At 43.9% G+C, this 18,194-nt stretch overlaps 1 protein-coding gene across 1 annotated transcript in view; it reads right to left on the bottom strand.

Annotated features, from left to right (window-relative positions):
* cpe (carboxypeptidase E) overlaps nucleotides 1-18,194 on the bottom strand; it is a 199,871-nt gene that overhangs the window by 66,241 nt on the left and 115,436 nt on the right. The window contains exons 3-5 of the mRNA XM_038792117.1: nucleotides 10,678-10,845; nucleotides 6,554-6,671; nucleotides 3,839-4,021 (exon numbers count right to left, since the gene is read on the bottom strand). Of these exons, the coding sequence (XP_038648045.1) occupies nucleotides 3,839-4,021; nucleotides 6,554-6,671; nucleotides 10,678-10,845 (469 nt within the window). The remainder of the gene's footprint in view (nucleotides 1-3,838; nucleotides 4,022-6,553; nucleotides 6,672-10,677; nucleotides 10,846-18,194) is intronic.

Raw genomic sequence — 18,194 nt, 5'->3', positions numbered from 1 at the left:
TTTACACAATGCTAGTTTAACTAGAGACCTGCCCCTGTCCGAACCAGTTGAATCACTCAGCACGTGGTGTGAGTCTGTACTGTACTTGATGAGCTCTTGTGCTTCTGAGAGGCAGCATCCAGAATGAGCGGGAAAAGTGATGCCCTCACTCTTTATAGTGCGTGTGCTCTAACTGGTGATTGGCTGCGATGTTTGTGCATGTTGATTGGTCCTGGTGTGTTTCCATCAGTGTGTGTCTGCACCATGATATACTGGTGTATATTATGACATGTCAATGGTCTTAAAAGTGAAGGTGATGTAGAGTCCAAAGGTGGCAATCTTTGGTGTGTTGGAAGACCCGGGAGCCCATGGGGTGAGAGAGGCCGATGCCCTGGCCTTTGCCTCCCTGGTAGCCCGGAGACTGATCTTACGAGGGTGGCGGGACTCTGAGCCCCAAGAGTCAGGGGTGAGGGTTTGTGACTTTTTTTAAAAATATTTTTATTCTCCTCCTTTTTCATATTTTCTCCCAAATTTACACCCACCAACAATAAACAATTATCTGTCACAAATATGTCAATTCCCACATCAATAACAACGATCCCATCCTCCCACCAAACCCCAAAAATTAGCCCACATGTTCACATACACAAATGACAAAAAGGAATTAGGGATCACCCATAGTCACCATTAACACACACAGCCCCCCTCCCCCCAACCCTCCCACCCCAACTAATGTTCAATGTTATCCAGTTCTTGAAAGTGCATAATGAATAATGCTCATGAATTGTAGAACCCCTCCATCCTCCCCTCAGTTCAAACTTAACCTTCTCAAGAGACATAAATTCCAACAGGTCCCCCCGCCACGCCAGGGCACAGGGTGGAGAGGTTGCTCTCCAACCTATCAGGATCCGCCTTCGGGCGATCAACAAGGCGAAGGCTACAACATCTGCCTCCGCACCTGTTTCCAACCCTGGCTGGTCCGACACCCCGAATATGGCCTCCCGGGGGCCCGGGTCCAGTTTCACGTGCACCACTTTAGAAATTACCCTAAAAACCTCCTTCCAGTACTCCTCTAGCTTTGGACAGGACCAAAACATATGAACGCGATTAGCCCCCCCCCCCCCCCCCCCCCCCCCCCCCCGCAACGTTCACACACATCTTCTACTCCTTCAAAGAATCGGCTCATCCTCACCCTCATGAGGTGTGCTCTGTATACCACCGTCAGCTGTATCGGCCCCAACCTCGCGCACGAGGTGGAGGCATTCACTCTCCGGTGCACCTCACACCAGAACCACTTCTCCATATCCTCTCCCAACTCTTCCTCCCACTGGCGCCTTCTCCTCTTCCAAAATAGCTCTGTAAACCGCCGACACTAGCCCCTTCTCCAATCCCCCTGTCATCAACAACTCCTCCAGCAATGTGGAGGCCGGCTCCACCGGAAAGCTCTGTATCTCCTTTCTGGCAAAATCTCGAACCTGCATGTATCTAAACACTTCTCCCTGCTCCAGCCCATACTTCGCTTCCAGCTCCTTCAATCCTGCAAACCAACCCCCAAGAAACAAATCTTTTAGTGTCTGAATCCCCTTCTCCTCCCATTTCCAAAAATTTCCATCCCACTTCCCGAGCTCAAATATGTGGTTCCCCCGAATCGGCATTTCCCTTGACCCTGCCCCCAACCCGGAATGTTGGCGAAAATGCCTCCAAATTCTCAATGAAGCTATTATTACCGGACTCCCTGAGTATTTCCCCGGGGCTATCGGGGGCGGCGCTGTTGCAAGTGCTTTCTATCCCGATCCCCTGCACAAATTCCCCTCCATTCTGACCCACTGGGAATCAACCCCTCTGACATAGCTCCACACCTTCTCCACATTCGCCACCCAGTAGTAATACAGCAGGTTCGGAAGATCCAAACTCCCTGCCTGCCTTCCCCTCTGTAGCATCTTTCTAACTCTGGCCACCTTCCCTCCCCATATCAACGAAGTAATCATTCCCTCAATCTCTCTGAAAAAAGTCTTTGGCAGGAAAATCGGTAGGCACCGGAAAATAAACAGAAACCGCGGCAACACGTTCATTTAAACTGCCTGTACCCGACCCGCCAGTGACAGAGACCATCCCACCTTGCCAGATCAGCTTTCTCTCTCCCCACCAAACTAGAAATTTGTACCTGCGGAGCCCCCCCTCCATTCCCGGGCAACCTGCACCCCCAGGTATCTAAAGTGAGTCCCTGCCCTATGGAATGGCAGCCCCCCATCCCCGGCTGAGACACCACAAAATACTCACTCTAGTCTAGATTTAGTTTGTACCCCGAGAAAGACCCAAACACCCAAAGCAGCTCCAATATTCCCCATATCGACACAAATCGGTTCCGACACGTACAACAGCAAGTCATCGGCGTATTAGAACACCCTATGCTCTATCCCCCCCGCACTATTCCTTTCCATACCCCCGAACTTCTTAATGCGATGGTCAACGACTCAATCATGAGTGAAAACAGCAGGGGGGGGGGGAGACAGGAAGGAATGAGAGAGACGAGTAAGGGCAGGAGAATCAACGGAGGGGTGGTTAGTGAAGGTGGCACTTTGTGTAAGCCACGTTGGCTAGAGTTGTGTGCTCGGGGGGTTTATTGGTTACATTGTGTTTTTCTTTTTGTTGAAAATTAGATGTGCAAAATTGTAAATGCCTCAATAAAATAATTTCTAAAACAAGAAACACAGCTGAGTTTTCAGACCAATGGGAGCGTAGTTTATGCTGTCACTCTGGCAGGGCGGGGTCTAATCGAGCCAACAAGGCACCATCTTTAAAGGGTGCCCCGATCTGCATTTAAAATAAGTTCCCCCAACCCCCTCCCCACGGACATGGAGGAACATCCCCACAAGCTTCAGAGCAACATATGTATCGGAGCCCCCCCCCTCAAATCACACATATACACATATGGGGAACCTGGGGAACCCCCCCCCCCTCCAATGGAAGAGGGCTAACCTACGGCCAGCGTGCACTTGGAACCTTCACAAAGGCTTTGTTTAAAAGCTCAAAATTAATGGATGACAGACAGTGTATGTGGAATGCTTTATCACCAGTCACAAACTATTTGCAAGGAACTGAGAAAAGGCTCTGTGTCTGGCCCTTCTCCTCTTTTTGAAAGATATTTAGCTCAGGCAAATCAGCGGCAAATAGGTCAACATGCCTGATTCTCAAATAATTGCTGCTGCCAACCAAGGGTTCGGGAAACATGGGGAACCCTGGCCACACCAAATTTTACCTTAAATGTATCACTTTTTCTCAGCTGTTCAGCTTAGTTCATTGCAATCTCGCCTCAGAGTCAGAAGTATACGGTTTCAAAGTTGACTCCAGGGCTACAGCATATAATTTAGAAGAAAAGCAACCGAAATACAGAGGGTTTAGTACATTGCCAGAGATACCACTTTACAGATGAAACTTTAAACAGAGGTTCCATCTGACTTATCAGGGGCGTATGAAGATCAAAGAATACGAAGGGTAATTGTGGGGGCTGAGTTAAATTCATCCCTCAACTAATCTCACCGCAACAAGCAGATTAACTTGTCATTTATCATCTGTATTATTTGTAGATTTATATGTAAATTGGCTGCCCCATTTGCCCACATATCAACAGACACTGGACTTGAAATTAATCGCTTGGCTGTGGAAGCCTTTGGGGATTGGGGGGGGGGGGGGGGGGTGTTGAGGACTTGGAAGGCAGTATAAATGCATTTTTATTCTTTTCAAATGCATATCATGTATAACTAAAAACAGGTATTGGTTCTGATGATTTAACTATTACACAGGGTAGAATTTGATGCCATCATCCAATAGTGTTGTTCAAAAATTCATTTTCACTTACCCCCTGGAACATTATACCAAGCTCCTCCATTGGTTATTCCATCAACAAAGCTGGAATCGTCATCATTCTTGCGGCACGGTTGTCTATTGGGGTTAGACATGACCGGATTTAAAGAAGCATAAGCCTCAGCCAGGCTTTTAAAAATCTTATCATCTGGGCAAGCACTATATTCATGGGTAGAGCCTGCCAAAACATGCGTACAATTTTTGAAACAATTTGTTTGAATAAACATGAATAGTTCCATTGCAAATGCTATAATAGTCACTTCAGGGTGTCAGTTTAGCCAACCTCAATTAGCTCATTCACTTTCAACTAGCTCACTGCACAAATATTGTGTTGGATTTGGATATAAAGTTGTTCAATTGCATGCTTTAGATGATTGACCAGAACTTACTACTGTCTGTAATGAGATCTGGAGCAATTCTATCTAATAATACTGTTTCTGTCTGTCCACATGATTGGTTGGATTTTCACAGTAACTTCATGGCAGTGTTAATGTAAGCCTACTTGTGACAATAAAGATTATTAAAAATTGGTGGGCAGAGCATGGTACAAGCGCCTCTCAGTAACTAGTTGTCACCATTTCCCAACCTCAGTTACTGGGCTAGCACCCGATGACCAAAGTGGAAGAAGTGAACCCGAGTATAAAATTGCATCGGCAAGTGGTGCCCAGGATGCTGCTCTAATGTTAGTCAAGTGGAAGATGGGGGTGCAAACTTTGGCCTTGGTTACTGGGCTCCAACCCCTGCTCTCACCTCTCCCCAGCCCCGATGGTGATTGACATGGGGGAAAAAGGGAAACAACATGGGAAGGGGGGGGGGGGGAATAGATGGCATGGGAGGGAGAGAGACTGCACGGGACTGGCAGGAGGAGAGGGCCTGCAAGCCTTCCTTGAATGGAGTGGAAAGGTGCAGCATGGGAGGGGAGCTGGGAGGTGTGAAATGTGTTTAAGAAAGGGGTGGAGAAAGGGATGAGGATGATGTGCGAGTGAAAGAAGGAATGGCACGAGAAGAATGTCATGGGAAGGATGGAATGGCACGGGAACAAGAAGTGTTGCAATAAAGATACTAAACATCAGTCCAATTTTTTTCCAGATCTCTGCTATTCAGTAAACTAAGGACTGCAAAAACTCCACTGTAAATTTATACACGTTTGCTTTTTCAGTTTGCCAACCCTGCTATTTGAACTGTCAGGTTAAATGTTAACTAAAATTAGACTTGGCAAATATCTCTAGGTACAATTATGTGCATCTGTGCACAATTTTGAAAAATTAATCACTTCAATCTAGAGTTCACCCACTACGGGTACCAGTGGCAATGCTTGGAATCTATCAAACAGTGCTCTGCCATGAATCAATGAGTTAAAGATTGGGTTGTACATGCAAACTTTCTAACAGCTGGTAGCGAGTGAACAGTGAATGGCAATTGTATGGCCTTTACCAATATGGCAGATTGTGCACATCTGCCTTGTAGTGTGGGTGTGCTTCCTGCTCAGCATATTGAAGGCTTAAGCAGTTGCTCAGCATTCAAGTAACAGAAAGACATATTTCTGAATCAGTTTAATTCAATCCAATCACCCAAATTGAAATCTAAATTCAAATTTAACCATGATATTTAAAATAAACCCTAAATTCTTGATTGCTAAAACTGTGTCAACACATTAAGGATTTTATGTAAATTACTCTAATCATTAGTGCCACCTAGCTTTGGTCAACATGTTGTGCAAGGTCAAACTGCTATTATTCTCAAAGCTACAAAATGGAAAAACAGACTCTTTCTGAGGATCCATGTTCATTTGCTAGTTCATCTCAGCCCCTCGTAATCTACCTGGATTCTGTTTTGTAGCAGTTTGATCTCCACATTTTACAATATTTTCAACATTTTCTAAGCAATGATTAAAGTCTCATGAAAACGTAGCACTGGATAATGCTGGATTGTCGATTTCCCTCTACAATCACTTCCAGGATAACAAAGCATGGAGTGCATTATGATTATCCTTGATACCTAACCAGAGGGGAGAGGAAAATAATGGTTTGATAGCACAAACAACTGTCAGTGAAACAACAGCTTTGATTTCAGAAAGTGTAAGACATCAGGGAAAGAGGAAAATGAAATACCAGTTACAAGTATATTTTAAATCAAAAGCCAATATTTTGCAGTGCTATAGTTTAAAGCGCAGAAACTGCTTTTACCTGAAAATTGACTTTTTAAAGAGAACAATGCCCAGGAAAGCGTCTTAAAATATTATGGGTGGAATCTTGCCAGAATTTGGCAAAGTGTCAGGCTCGGACTGAAAACTGGTGTGTAACTCTCCAGTTGCACAGACCAGATTTACACCAGATCATGAGCCTATTTAAATAAATCAGTGAACATGATTTACGCAGTCAGTCTGGTGGGGCTGGTCCTGATTTGGACCAAAGTGGGAAGTTTGCATTAAAGCGAACATTTGTGTTGGAACATACCTGATAAGTGCTCCGCGCAATAGTTAGATGACAATGATTATTTAGTCCCTCCTCTGTGCCTTGCAATATCTCACTGCCCTGCCTGTCCACAGTTTCGGTATTGATACAAATGCTTCCCCCGTCCACAAGTTTGGATTTGACGTGAAGGTGGCGATCTCAGGAGAGACTGGCACGTTGACAACAATTTACTTTGTTCACATTTTGCTTCATATATGCCGAGCAAACATCATTTATCAGTTTTCTGCTGTATTTACCAGTGCGAGTCTCATCATAGGGATAGTTTGCGACAACATCACCACCGTGAAGATTTGCTGAGAGAACAAATGGAATATCCATGATCCAGTGAATGATAGCTTTGGTCTCTGGCGCAAGCTGCAGGAACAAAATTCTCTCAGTACAATAACGTATCACACATTTACATGAGATCCTAGTGAAGCATGGAGCAGTCATGAAAACACTCCCATACAAGTACACTATAAACTTGCATGTGAAGACTCTTGAACACCAGTTGTTTTTACTGGAACAGTTTGGGATTTTTTTTTTGCTCTGAAAGTCTTTGTCCCCTATACTTTCAATCTACACTTGCGCTTGTGACATTATCTTCTTTAAATCAAAGATTTCATTCTTCTATCCCCAGACAAAAACATCTTGCAGCTTCACCTCTGTGTGCAAGGAATCTGTGTGGCTTGAGGTGAACAGAGAGCAAATGCTCCACCTAGTGGACTTTCTGGGAACAAATTCAAACATGAGTAAGCACAGTATATACTACACAGTAATTCCGTTAACGTTACACTCAGTCATATGCATTATCATAAAGAATCAGGGCAACAAAGGCTCTTTCTATACTTGTGCACATTCATCAGCATTGCAACACTGCAAAGCACATATTACTGGTCCCTGAACCCATGTTAACAAAATAGGCAGTAGATAAATTCCTTGAGCCAACTACTGCAATGAATCACCATAGGATACTCAGTAACTTCTATCTTGCAATTGATTTTCCCATCGCACTTATTATGCTAGTGCTCGCTTTTATATTGCTAGAGTGCTGTGCTGGTGCCATAGAATTATGAAGCATGCAAAATGAGTTTTCTTAACTGCTGGTCTCAGCAAGTTCACTTTAGTGATGCTGGCTAGCGATGTGGGACCCATACATCGGCAGTTGCACAGCATGAGAGCAATATAAAAACAGCTTACAAAGGAGGATTTCTCCTGATGGTTGGTAGCAGGAATAAAGGAAATCCACAACAGAGTAAGAGCCTGTCACTAACAAGAAATTCACTGAAGGCTGCCATTTTTCTAGCCTTGGACCGATACAGACCAACAAAGTATGGTGCTTATGTTGCTGGTCTCAGTCGACCTTCCTCCCACATTAGAGAATGTTAAAGGGCGAGCGCGCGAGTCATGGTCACAGCTCTTGAAAAAGGGCACGCACTGTATTGGACCTTCACAGCTGGTTTTGTGTTACCACTGTTACTCAAGGGGAAATTTCTGGAAATGATTCAACAATATGAACAGTTACAACCTTGAACAATGCTTTTAGATATTTCTAATTGGAATAACTTGAATAGTTTATAATTAGAAATATCCCCTCCTCCAATTAGGGCATCAAATAGAAGGCTGCAACAGGAGGAGGCCATTCAGCCCCTTGAGCTTGTTACACCATTCATTTTAATTATGGCTGATCCGCAGCTCAACTCTATTTATTCACCTTTTCACCAGATTCCATGATACCCGAGTAAGAAATCGGTCAGCCTCGGTCTTGATCATTTTAATTGTGCTGCATCCACAGCCCCTGGGAGGGGGGGGGGGGGGGGGGGGGGGGGGGGAATTCCACATTTCCACTGCCACGGCTTAATTAATTAACTCCTGATTGGCCGAGCTCTCGTTTTATGATCATGTACGTTTGCCCTGGTTTCCAACATCCTATCGAGATCTAGACCAAGAGTTTCCATTGCAGTTTCAGTACATCAGCACCCTGAAACAATTCCAGCAGACCTGGATGAGAAATTGGTTGGACAGCCTCCTGCTGGATAGGTTTGTTGAGTTATGATTAACTGTGGTGATTTGCTACATGTATGTTACAACACGTCTGCTGAAGTATTCAAATAAGATGCAAATGAGAGTATATTACATTGTGTATTTCCCATCATTTGTAGCATCGTAATGTTGAGATCGGAAGTCATCTATGGTGGTGAAGGGAAGGATTTAAAATTTAAAAGGCCGTAGTCTCTGGATTTGATCGCAGGGCAACTGATTGTGGAGGAATTTCAAACCTTAATGGGTAGTTTGAGGGTTACAGTGCAGCAGCAATCCGAGCCACTTTCCAAATCATACCCTAATAACCCTGCCCGCCACTCCAAAGCAGACGCCCCTAGGGTTGCCAACACTCCAGGATTGGCCAGGAGTCTCCAGGAATTGAAGATTAATCTCTAGGTCGTTGCTGTGTGCAACCCCGAGAAAAGAAAATCACAATGACATTAAAAATTATTTTTGTTCTTTTGACATTTTCTTTGAACATTTCCCTTGACCAGATATATTAATCAAATTGGCAATAGCAGGGGCAAAAGGCTAATTGGCTGACTGTCAAGCATCATCCAATTAGGTAATGGTCTTTTCTGCTTTCCAGTTGGCGTAGTAAGGCACTGGATGGATTTCTTGGCCGATTAATGGTCGTGGAGCGTGGGGAAAGTCATGTGGTGAAACCTCCAGGAATACATTTATCACAGTTGGCAACCCTACTCCCCAACAGAGTTGAAAATCCCACAAAGAATCTATCAAAAGTATTTAACTTACACTGCCCTCCATATAAACCGCCATTCTACATTTACTTTTAGTTTGCGCTAAATGCTGAACTGGTGCAAAATAGGTATGCATACGGGGGTTGTGTGAGAATATTACATCTAACTTATCGCAGATCTTCCAAATTTTCAGCTTGCTCTCAAGCTTCAACCTAGGAAACTTTGACAACTGAAGAAATGTGGCCTTTACTGACACTTTGGATAACCATTCATTTCAACTTTCTAACTCGCACGATAGTTCCCCTGATAGAGGTGGCACCACAAGATAGCAAAGTGGAGTGTAATGAATTTGAATAATGGCCTAAAACTCTGTGGATTGGCCTGCTGGAAACACCGAGGAAAGAGTTTGACAATCACAAAGACCTGTCAGTTTCAAGGAAGTTTAAGGAGGACAGAATGCTGGGGCAGGGAGAATGCACATTCAGTAGTTGGTAACTTGATCAGAAGTGGAGTTCCGCTGGACTCCAGGTTTGGACCACAGGTGTTCTGATGAAAGGCCATCTACTTGAAACATTGCCAGTCCATGGAGGTTCAGGGTCAGAGATGGATTGCCACTCCGCTCCTAGATTCTTCTCTCAAACTATAGCTGCTCATTTCTTACCCAACCTTCCGACTCAGGCCAGGTAAGAACTGTCTCGTACAGCCGGTTCCAAGTCCTTGTCTCGAAGTCTGAAGAGTCAAGAGGTAAGGAAGCCCACACCCCCTTTCTACAGCAGTAATTGCCATAAAGCAGGCAAGTTTAAAAGTCCAACCACTTTCAGAAACCAGGGAGATGTTCGGTTTGTAAGGTAACTAGGTTGGGGTGGGTTATTGGGGGCAGGGGATAGTCAGGGAGGGTCAAGAGGGCGGCATCTGTACTCTAGTTATCTAGAAATTAGAAGTGCTTTTAATTCTTCTAACTGTTCGTTGGCAATTATTACTATAAGACCGTCACAACCATTCAAAGTTTGTGATTTATATTGTACCTTTTAGATGGTTCCCATTGCAGGACAGTCACACAATGGAAGCTTCCCAGGCAATTGCCATGCAATCCCTATTTGGTGATCACCGGAGGGGCAGGGGAAGGTTCTCAATCACATCTTTGGGGTAACCCATAGTTAAGACACCCTGGAACTCAGAAGCTACGGGCTATTAACTTGGCTTCTCTCTCCGCAGCTGCTGCCAGACCTGCTGAGTACTTCTAGCATTTTCCATTCTTATTTTCTCTCCAGGTTAAGTATTGGAGATACTTGAGCCAGTTCGCAGAACGAGTGTTCACAGAACACGTTCCTCAGGAAATCACAGGCCTGCATCTTCTTTTCCTATCTACTGAAACTAATGGAACAGTCAGGCACTAAAGGCTCATAATTCCCAAAGTAGTTCTGCCTGTGAGCAACATTTCTGGCAGGAAGTGAATGTAGCCTTACGTTGTGTGCGTATGTATCCATATATTTTTCAAAGGGAGTACGCACCTAGGACACCCTTCCAAGAAAAAGTATCAAGCAAACACTGGGACAAATTCTGAACATGCAAAAGGATGCTACAGGTTACTCAGAGAGCAGTCACTTTGTCCCAGATCTCTACAGTCACCCTCCTACCTTCGTGTTTCTGTCCACAGAAAGTTTTAGATTTTTCAGAAGGTGGTTATTCGGTCCCCCTTCCCTTTCATACACATAGACAATCCTGTCAAGATCGAGAAAATTTCTGTTGAGGTCTACTCCTTGGGCATTATTGCGACCCACAAACCAGTCCTTCAGATCACCAGTCTGGAAGGGAAGAAACGGCATGTAAGAATATATTGCTGAAAGTAATCAAAAGGTATCTGTAAAACAATCGCCAAATATTCTTGAAAACTGGCCTGCATTTATAATAATAATAATAGCTTGTCATAAGTAGGCATAAAATGAAGTTACTGTGAAAAGCCCTGTGAAAAGAAATGTTTGTAGGCCTTCCTAGCTGGACATACATTTTAAAGTCAGTTTTGTAGGGCCCCCAGTGGGGGATATAAAGCATAAGTGGGATGGAGGAAGAGATGGGAGGGGAGGTGGAGGTCGGGATGTGGGCTGAGGCCGTGCAGAGGGTGAATGCGTCCTCATAGTGTGTGAAGCTAAGCCTCATTCAGTTTAAAGTAGTTCATAGGGCACATATGATGTTAGCGCGGATGAGTAGGTTTTTTGAGGGGGTAGAGGACAGGTGAAGGCGGTGCGCGGGGTGGCCCGTGAAACACGTCCGCATGTTCGGGCATGTCCAAAGCTAAAGGGGTTCTGGCAGGGAGTTGTGGACGTAATATCCGTGGTGTTGAGGTCGAAGGTGGCCTGAGTCCAGAGGTAGTAATATTTGCAGTGTTGGAAGACCCAGGAGTTGAGGGGGTAAGAGAGGCCTTTGCCTCCCCGATAGCCCGGAGATGGATCTTACTTGGATGGAGTGACTTGGAGTTGCCGAAAGTGGGGGTGTGGGTAAGTGACCTGGCAAATCTCCTGAGGCTGCAGAAGGTCAAGTTCGTCCTGAGGGGGTGGGTTGATGGGTTCACTCAGGAGGTGAAAGCCGTTCATTGACTTCTTTAAGGAGGATTGAGGAGTCAGCAAAAGGGGATGAGAGTGGAGAGCAGGCGGGGGGAATGAAGGAGGAAGAATTGGGTGTTGATCAATTAGAACATTCTATAATTTTGCTTCTGCTTCGGTTTGATTACATGAAAATGCCTGAATAAACATTTTTTTTTTATAACTCAGTTTTCTTCGGGAGAAGCAAGCATTTGAAGTGAAAGATGGAGGCGATGTGGGAGCTAAGGGTAAACCCATCAAAGGTAAAGAACAGGAGCTGATTGTTAGATTTGATACACAGGAAGAGGCTGTGCCTTTGAAGAATTTAAAGATACATCTCCCCAAAAGGCATGAAGGATCATGGCAGAACAATTAAACAGAAATAGGATGGGAAAGAGGACAGGACTCCTAATCAAAGGATGTGGGTCAGATCTTGCAATGTCTAACAAACCCATTGACCAACAATGGAGAGAAAGAGGTTCACAGGATTAGCAGTCAACGATAGCACAGACAGTTGATTTGTGAAGGAACGGGATAGTAAAGGACTAAACTTTGACGGGTGACCATTATAAAGTGATGAATGTAGGAGTTTCAGATATATTGTACTATAAATAGTTATTGAAGTAAGGGTTAAAATCCTGGGTTAGAGTGTATTTGGGTGCTGAAGTCATGCTTCAGAAGAATCATGGTTTGAAAGACAACAAAGCTTTTAGGATCCAGAGGTGCAATTAACTATCATAAAAAGCTTTGGCTAATGCAATTGTGTTTTGATGAAGGAGGGAATTCCTGGGGAGTTACATTTGTTTTCAGCTTGCTGGGCAGAGCTACGGCATCATGCTTTTTGAGAAAGCATTTTCAGTTCAGTTGAGCTGAATGAAGCGGTGTGCACAAGTAAGGTTTGCTCTCACTGTAGATTAGTTAAAAATATATTAACAGTCTTTAAAGCAGTGCAGACTTGTCAGAGGACAAGGGGAACTGAAACAAGCAGTTGAAACAGTTTTGAAGACACACAGCCAGAAGCTCTGACAGGAGTCAGATTTTTTTCTGTAAAGCAGTGCAAAGAGATCTCTTTCTTAAAGAATTCTCGCTTGGCGCAGGGGCGGAGAATTACCCAAAAGAGGCTCCCATGCCAGCACGCGATTCTCCGCCGACCGGAGAATCGCTGCCCGCCGTGCACGCAATTAAAAGCGGACCCGCGGCGATTCTCCGCGCTCGACGGGCCGAGTTCCGCCAGAGTGGTTCACATGTGGTCCCATCTGGCGGGACCACGGTGTTTTGGCTGTGGGGGTCGTCCTGGTGGGGGGGCGGCCTCCACGGTGGCCAGGCCCGCGATCGGTGGCTACCAATCGGCGGGCGCACTCATTCCGGGAGGGGGCTACGTTCCTCCGCACGGGGCCCCTGTAGGGCGGCGCTATGTTGCACGGGGGCCGGCGCGAAGACGACCGTCGTGCGCATGCGCAGCTCGTGGGCATAACTGCAGGGCCCCGCCGGCAGCCGGAGCTGCGGGACACATGCCGGGACCCTGCTGGCCCCCTTGAAGATGGAGAATCACCCCAGACTTTATAGGAAAATGTCCGGAGTGATTCCGCCCATTTTCCAGCGGGCATGGGGAATCCCACCCCCTAACTGTAAAGGAAATATTCCTCTGTACCATTGGTATTTAAGGTGGATTGAGAGCTGGGCTGGTTGTTTTCTTGTTGTTTAAGTGGGAATAAAGATAGCAATTAAGGGTACTGTATTCACTATATTGAGTAGTATTATTTAAGGGGTAATTTTAAGCTATTTTCTGGTGCGATGGTAAAGATATTTTAATACTGTGTTAGTAATAACTTTTTAAAGATTATACCATATCCATATTTTTTTGTGAAATCACTCTTGGAGCGAGGTATCCTTTCCTCTCAGTCTTATAAAACTAAAATAAAATATTGGGGTTTCTGTCCAGTATCCTAACCACTGTTGGGGTCTGGGATCATAATAGTAATCTGTTTAGTACAGCAGAATGTCACGTCAGCAAGAGCTTTGGGAATCTCTAGACAATAACAATTATGCACCAAGGTGCTCAGGAACGGAGTTGCAAAAGTACATATGTATGTATATAAAAATATAAAAGTTACCAAGAATAAATGCTCGGTCAGAAACCATAGCGGTAATCTTGAATCAAGCCCAAAATTGCAATTTGATGCATAATAGCCCAAATTTCGCCTATGTTTTTCCATGGGAAATGTAGTAGGGCTGGGCAAGACCAATAATCAGAATTTCCAAAAAGGAAAGAGACCAGGAATGAGAGACAGCACAAGATTAAACTGATAAATGCACATGTTAAGGGTATGTCATTAAGGAAGGTTGAAATTTAAAATATGCTCTGAGCTTATTTGTTCACTATTAGAAGGTGAAATAATAAGCCATGCAAATGAATTGAACTGGAATCTCCTCCCAAAGAACCGTCTCAAATAATCTGTGCGGAAAAGGTGGTAGAGACACAACAGACTGAGTCAATAACAAACTACTTTTTTATAAGGCTAGCTTTAAAATGATAGCCCAACCTTGTACCTACAGTAAATTACAGGAATAATCTGCTGGCAATGCAATATTTACACTTTTTCAAAAAGAATGCAGTTGACACCACGTTTGCAGAGTGATCTTTAATTTTTATTTTGGGGGTAGCCTGCAAATTGTCTGAAAACAGGAAAGAGAAATTGTGTCAAAAGCTGTCGGGATCAAGGAACATTCTTCCTCACTCCCTCCTCCATTTTCATTTCCCTGGAAGCACCTCATTACCATTCAATATTTCATCATGGGAATGTAGGCATTTTACAAGTGACTAATGGGAATATATTTGCATTTATATCGTAATATTGAACATTCCAAAGCAGTCCACTCAATAAATTACCTTTCACATTGCAGAAAAGAGAGATATGGTTGTCTGTAATAGGAAGAGTACAGACCGTACTCAACCAGCACACGATTGCAAAATGCAAAATAAAATGTCATACACAGGGAGCTGTTCTCTGCAAACAAAAGGGACATGTTCAAGCTTTGCACCTTTTTTGAATTGTAAAATGCAGAAGAAGCCCGTTGGCCTATCGAGTGTGCGCCGACATGTGAAAATACACCTCACCTACCGACCTAATCCCATTTTCCAGTACTTGTGCATTGCCCTGAATGTTATGGCGTGCCAAGTGCTCATTCAGATACTTTATAAAGGATGTGAGACATCCTGCCTCTACATCCTCCCAGGCAGTGCATTTCAGACCATCACCACCCTCTGGGTAAAAAAGATTTTCCTCACATCCCCCCTGAATCTCCTGCCCCTTACCTTGAACTTGTGTCCCCTCATGACTGATCCTTCAACTAAGGGGTACAGCGCCTCCCTGTCCACACTGGCCATGACTCTCATAATCCAGGAGCTTGGGGAACCTGTAGTTCCCCATTGCGTTTTCCATGGCAATGTGTCGGCGAATCAGAGTCGAATTGCTAACCAATCAGTACCTTTTCTTCTGTAGTGTAAATTGTTGTGATAGTTTCTTTGACATTCTTGAATTTGTCCTGATGAGTGCTTGATGAAAACATTCAGCAACATGTCTTTCTTTTCCACAATATTCAAGTTCTACACTACCAAGCAAAATTACTTTTAAGTGTTGTTGAATAATTGTTTTTTTTATTTTAGAGTACTGTAATGACTTAGGCCAGGCCTTTGAGATTGGCCAATTAGAATACAAGTTTCCTGATTAGTGGCCCAATCACGGAAGCCCATTCAGTGTATATAACAGGGAGTGTCAGATCCTCTGCACTCCCAATGTAGGCAGCAAGCTGAATGGTCATGGTTGGCCAGCTGTTGGGTTTGTAAATAAAAGGAATTACGGTGACGGTACTTCTGCCTCTGTGGACTTATTACAGTGACAACGAGCAGGGAAAATGGAACAACGCGAAAAAACCTGCTCGTCAGCAGCTGCTGCATATTGAGGGTAAGCCACTGACCAGCAAAATGCCTTTATTTGGAAAGTTGGACTCTTTTGACCCTACAGTGGAAGACCGGGCCCAAGTTGTAGAGCGGATGAAGTATTTCTTTAGAGCAAACGATATAATTCCGGATGAAAAGCAACGGGTCATTCTGCTGACCGCGTGTGGGCAAGCAGCCTTTGCCATTATGCGCAGTCTCACTTTTCCGGAGGCATCGGACACGAAAACTTTCCAGGAATTGATGGACATAGTAAAAGAGTAATAAAAGAGTACTATAACCCTAAGCCACCTCTTATCCTGTGAAGGTACCGGTTTTACTCAGCAGTCCGAGACACGGAGGAGTCAGTTACAAACTTTTTAAACACGATTAAGGCGATTAGCAGAGGTTTGCGAATTTGGCCTGATGCTAAATGAGATGCTCCAAGACCGTTTGGTATGTGGACGAAATAATTTAGCAATAGAAAAACGTCTGTTAGCAGAGGCCGAGCTGGATAGCAAATAGCAGCTGGCTTTGTCCTCAGAAAAAGCAGCAAGCAGAGCGCATGAGTTACAGGGTACTCCGATGGAGGTAGACGCCCATACCAGTGAAACTGAGTTAAGGGACTACCGCTGGGGGGATAGGCAACTCCATAGCCACCCTCAGGAATGACTCTGATACTAAGTTGACCAGGCCCACTCGCAGAAGCCCTCCCAAGCAAGGGAAAATTGGGTCCAGACAGACTGCAGCTAGGCAGGGTCGGGTGCTTTTTGGCCCCGATCTTTTGGCGCCGTTTTTTTGGCGCTAGTTGTTATGGCGCTCATTTTTTTGGCCCACCACGGTTTGGCGCCAAAATTAAAATTTAAGCATGTAAATAAATGGAAACTAGGATTTAAGATGAATTAGCTTGTGATACCAATCAATTATCCCTAACAACAGCGGGATTCTCCGTTTCATAGAATGTTGATAGTCTGCTAGGGTCCTGGAATGAAATTAAACTAGGATAAAAAACAAACCCTTTATTCTGGATAAAAAAACGAAACCTTTATTCTGGATAAAAATATGAAACCTTTATTCTTGATAAAAATACTAAACCTTTATTCTGGCATAAAATATTTATGTAAAAGATATAATTAAAACTCAGTAATTTAATGTATTTCGTAATTGTGGGCTATATCACGCAAATATTCTAATGGTTCTCTCTCATCAAACTGGCGCACAATATTCAAAATGCGCTCGTCAGCTCTCACATACTTAAGAAGTTTTTGTTTTGGAGCATAGCCAGCAACCAATTGTTCATAATATGCATCTCGGTTGTTTTGAATTTTTCTCAGTCCATCAATGAATTTCCATATAATTGGGTGGTGAACTCCTAATTCCGCATATACCTTTCTATGTGCTGCTTCTGCGTGATTGTTAGTTCGGTCCTCTCCGTTGATTGTGCGATTGTACTGGTTCCACATCTCTGAAGGAAAAAGAGGGGGCCGCCTGCCATTGCCTCTTCTCATTGGTCGTCCTACGTAATTATCTTCAAACCAGTTAAGCAGCGATTGAAGTTCTACCGGCAAGTCTTCGGACAGGGTATCTATGTAGTTATCCAAGTGAGGAACAGGCACGAAACATAAGGCTATGATCATTTTAGCTCTTAAAGCAAATTCGGAATCACTGTTATATAAAACCTGGCACCCAATCTGTTTAAGGTGCTTGTACACATTGAGCGAAATGGAAGAAACATCCTTGTATCCTTACTCCTGGAAAACATTCTTCCATTGCAGAAATAGCTGCCTGTTCAAAGTCACAAGAAATTCTTCCCGGATTTAATCCTGGGATTGCGTCATGAACCATCTGAAACATGCGTACATATGTTGCACGCCTTTTATTTGGTAATAAGGCATATAAAACTGGATGAACTCCTCCATGCCTTCTTCCCATAATTACATAAACCTGTGTAAATAACGGAGGAGATAATTTAAAGGTCCCATCAACATACCACACTTCAGAATCTAATAGAAACACAGTCCAGCTCTGTCTCCCAAAAATTAAAATTCTATCATCTTCATGACCACTGTCTGCTATTAAAAAGTTCTCACGTTCACCATTGTTCTTCATATAATGTTTGTAATCATCGGGGATCACTAATTCACGAACATGAACAGAATTTGGAGGAACGAGGTTCATTTGATTTCTTCTTCTCCTTACAATTTGCTTCATTGCGTCTGCAGTTGGAAGTACTCCTTGAGCGGCTTGAGAAATATTTTCTGTACAAGAACTTAAAATTGCCGATGGTTGATCTTGACTCTCTCCAGCCCGGCGCTTTACACTTGTTTTAATTGCAGCTACTTCCACGCTTGCTGCTGAAGCACCATGAGAATGCTCGTTTATTTCCTTTATCACTTCATTGTTTTTAGTGTGTATACGGGCTTTGCACTCGTTCTTGTTTTCACATCTCCAAAACTTCAAAGTGTCCTTCTTGCTATGCTTGTCGAACACATATAGATATCCATTGTGAGGAAAATTTAGGTTTGTCTTTCTTACTTAAAATACTTTCAGCCATTTCTACTACTTTTAAATTTTTACAGTAAAATTCTAAGACTATGTTGCGCTACAGAGCTAGGTGGAATTCTGGTGGAACTAGGTA

The sequence above is a fragment of the Scyliorhinus canicula genome, chromosome 3 (assembly GCF_902713615.1).
Source record: "Scyliorhinus canicula chromosome 3, sScyCan1.1, whole genome shotgun sequence".
NCBI classification, from domain to species: Eukaryota; Metazoa; Chordata; class Chondrichthyes; order Carcharhiniformes; family Scyliorhinidae; genus Scyliorhinus; species Scyliorhinus canicula.
The sequence above is the reverse complement of the archived record's forward strand: the minus strand, read 5'-3'. Positions and strand labels throughout refer to the sequence as shown.